This window comes from Opisthorchis viverrini, assembly GCF_000715545.1.
Source record: "Opisthorchis viverrini unplaced genomic scaffold opera_v5_453, whole genome shotgun sequence".
In the NCBI taxonomy this organism is placed as follows: domain Eukaryota; kingdom Metazoa; phylum Platyhelminthes; class Trematoda; order Opisthorchiida; family Opisthorchiidae; genus Opisthorchis; species Opisthorchis viverrini.
This window is the reverse complement of record NW_008752111.1, coordinates 246,367-249,895: the sequence shown is the minus strand read 5'-3', so window position 1 is coordinate 249,895 and position 3,529 is coordinate 246,367. Positions and strand designations below refer to the sequence as shown.

General features: G+C 40.4%; 1 protein-coding gene across 1 annotated transcript in view; it reads right to left on the bottom strand.

Annotated features, from left to right (window-relative positions):
- T265_11146 (hypothetical protein) overlaps window positions 1-2,308 on the bottom strand; it is a gene marked incomplete at both ends in the record, with an annotated part of 3,744 nt that extends 1,436 nt beyond the window's left edge. The window contains one exon of the mRNA XM_009177728.1: window positions 2,198-2,308. Within this exon, the coding sequence (XP_009175992.1) occupies window positions 2,198-2,276 (79 nt within the window). The remainder of the gene's footprint in view (window positions 1-2,197) is intronic.
- Between the last annotated feature and the right edge of the window lie 1,221 nt (window positions 2,309-3,529).

Genomic DNA, 3,529 nt, shown 5'->3' with positions numbered 1-3,529 from the left:
GAATTTGTGGCCTTCTTGGTCCTCGTGTATGGATATCAAGGACAGGGGGTCATGCCTCCTGACGGCCGCGTTGTGTTCCTTTATTCGTGTGCATAGTCTCCTGCCAGTTTGTCCGACGTAGAATTTGTTGCAGTTGTTGCAGTTGAGCTGGTATATCACATTGCTCCTCTTGGTTTTGTTCGAGTTGTCCTTCGGTTTAGAGATTAATTTCCTCAGGGTAGCATTAGGTTTGTGGGCCACGAAGATTCCTTTTTGAGCCAATAATCTGGTCGCGAGTTCTGATATATTCTTGATGTAAGGCAGGACTACCCGTCTGGTGGCTTGCTGTTTCTGTTGCCGTTTTTGTGATGTCTTCATCTTCAAGCTTGAAGAAGAAATGTTTGCAATCGAATTGCCCCGCTCAGCGAACAAGCCAACGACCACTAATAATAACTTTTATTTTCCAGTGCACATCAACACCTAAAAAGTGGGTACCACCAACCATTCATCCGTTTTGTCTTTCCTTTTTTCTACATTAATAAAAAAAAAAAAATAACCAACGAAAAATCTCGCTCAATGACAGCTGTTCTTCTAGTTTGAGCCCGTTTTAATATTTGTTCTACTCTTTGTTTATGAGTTGCTTCCTCATGAGTTTCACATCGGTTAATGAACTTCGGATGCAAACCGTCAAGGCTTCTTAGCATTCTGAGTTCTGACAAGCTGTCGAAACCACAACCACCGGTGAACTGAAAGTATAGCCAAATATAAACCAGAAACAAAATCAACTACTTGGATTGCGTTCATAGGGTGCATTACCTTCCACCGTTGTTTAACATGAACTCTTGTTAGCCGCTTTTTCTTGACACTTGTCAGATATTATAAAAATCACGGAAGTAACAGAGTGACGAAGGGTATAATCAAACCTTTAAGCAATTCATATATTAGATCTGTTCATAGGACCTTGATCTCTAATTGTATGCACTTTTTCAGCCAGTATGTATGTATGTGTTACGCGAAGTAATGAAATCGGAGATCTGGTAAGATCAAGCGTCATTGAAGCGGCCTGGTTTACATTTCTTTCCCAGAGCTCCCGTTGTAAGTAGACCTTATTTATAAGCGGGTTCTCAATACAAGCTTTCTGTGGGAAAAACAATTTCCCACCAATCAAGTGATCTTTGGCCATTTCACTAAGATAATTCACATCGACAGGTACACCCATTTGAATTACAATTTGGTTTTAGCGAAGGACTCACTTGAACTCCAGCTAAATCTGACTTTCATGCTGTCTTTCTTCAGTTGCTTTTTCTGCCACAGCCAAATAATTACGGTTCTATTCTACGCACATAGAACTTGATTATTTTGGCCCGCTCTGTAAACTCACGACTGAATTCACATCATTACAGGGAATACATCTTTCCACGGGGGTGACACTATCAAGAACTGTTGGTGTTGCAAATCTTCTTCCAGCGGCCAAGCTATTTGAAATGAAGAATTTGCCTCCGCTCGTTTAGGTCAGCCTGGAACTATGAGGACACAGGTAGAACAAATACAGTTGAGCACCCTATCAAAGAAAACATCTATAGAAAACTTCCTGGTCAGAACTGTCTATCTGTTCCAATGAGGAATTTCGGTGTATTTGATCCTTATGAGGGTGTTTTCCGCAGGCTAAAGAATTTGTCACTAAGTCTTAGCATATAAATATAATAAAAATATCCTCTTTCAGAATGGTGGAAATTATGAAGAAACCATCTGATTCAAAAACAGCTGGTCAGATTTCTGAAGAATTTCTACCCACCAATGTTGTGCACATGAGTGAGTTCGGGAAACGCCATGGTCAAGACTGAGCTTTGAAAGACAACTTTGGCACAACCAGACGCAATGTTCCAGACCGGTTAATGTCCCGTCGTCGATGGACTTCGTTTTCTGAGAGGTGAATTTATATCACAGAAAGCTGTTTGCGTGGTTATCAGCTGACACTGGTTTCCACCAGTATCCTGAATAAATAAATGCCAGAAGCGAATAACAGCCTAGTATTTCAGACAATCCTAAGTCGGTAATTTTAATATACAAACGGATATGTCTGATATGCGGCTGGGTTGTGACGGGAAATTTCATATTTCGAGAACCGTTCAGCTTAACTTACAGGATTTTGAAATACTTTGTTTTTCCTCAGGACATGGAGCATGCTCGAATAAGTTAATATCAGTGTTCAGCTTACCGGGTGTGGTACCATTACGAACATCCATGGCAATGCAGCTGGCAAAAACCAGCAGGATAGACAATCCGACGGCCTGCATTCCGGTTTTTGTTGGTTAATGTTGAGTTATTGCGCATTTATAGGTTCAAAAGTGTCGCGCAAATCTTGTGCCTATAAACATCTCTAAGGTAACGTTGTGTATTGTAACAATCTAGCTCATGGTCTTCGATGATTCACCTCGGCGTCCACAAAGTAAAAGACTGCGAAAAAATTTAAGAGGATAGAATTTTGTTCAACTCGCGGTACGCACTAATTCCACACTTTGCGAGTCATTGCAAACCTTTGTTGTTTATTTTATTGCCAGTGCCTTCTGTTATATATGGGTTAGGGCACCATGTCATGAATATTTCCCGCTCATTAGCAAAATACACTCATTTCCAAACAAATTTGGCTTTGCGGGAGACTCATCTAGAATCTGAATCTCTCTTTTATGATGTTTTCAAGAACGGCGAAACCGGTTGTGCTGTCGAAGAACCTTCAGCAAGTTTATGCGTAGTGTATTTCCAGCTCATTTATTATGTCCTCCACCTGCGCGCACTAAGGCTTTGTACAACACGAGACACCTGCTTATATAGTTCAACTCTTTGGCTGGTCTGACTGAACTGATCCGCCTGTCTGTTGAGCGTTAAGTTCATCCAAACCCTATACGGAATTCCTGTCTGTGATTCATCGTTTTTGTCCCTTTTACACTTCCACTACTTCTACTTCAATTTCACTCTTGAACAAATGTCTTTTGAATGCTTGCGGGCACCTTGACAACGTCCTAGTGTGTGACCACTGATTGAGTTCCGAAAGTTAATAACTGCTTCTAAAAATTCTTTGAGCCTATTTTATAACGTTAATTATTAGGTAAATGAGTATCCTGATGTCCAATATATGAGTGAACTTTAACGCAGTATCCAGAAAGTACGGATCACGTCTCAGCTGTCAATGCTGAAATATTAAAGGGGCAAGTGTGTGAACAGAAGCAAGAGATCGGTCGAATGCTAATGAACGCTGTCTGTCGATGGTTTAAAAATTATATCAGCCTAATTCCGACTTTAAAAATCACAGTATTGTTCCTTGTTTGGTAATATAATGCGACCAAAAATCGACGGTTTAATCCTGGTTGTAAGTATTTGTCTCTCTAGGGAGAGAGAACTTGGTAAATTATTTTCAAGACTGGTCATTTGTGGGACCATGTATAGGCTTGTTAATAGATTTTCAGTTTCACACAGGACCGTCTGCCGGTTAGTGTACACTAATTTATCTTGTTGGCAAATAATTGACAGCAGTTATCCTCTAAGTAGATCA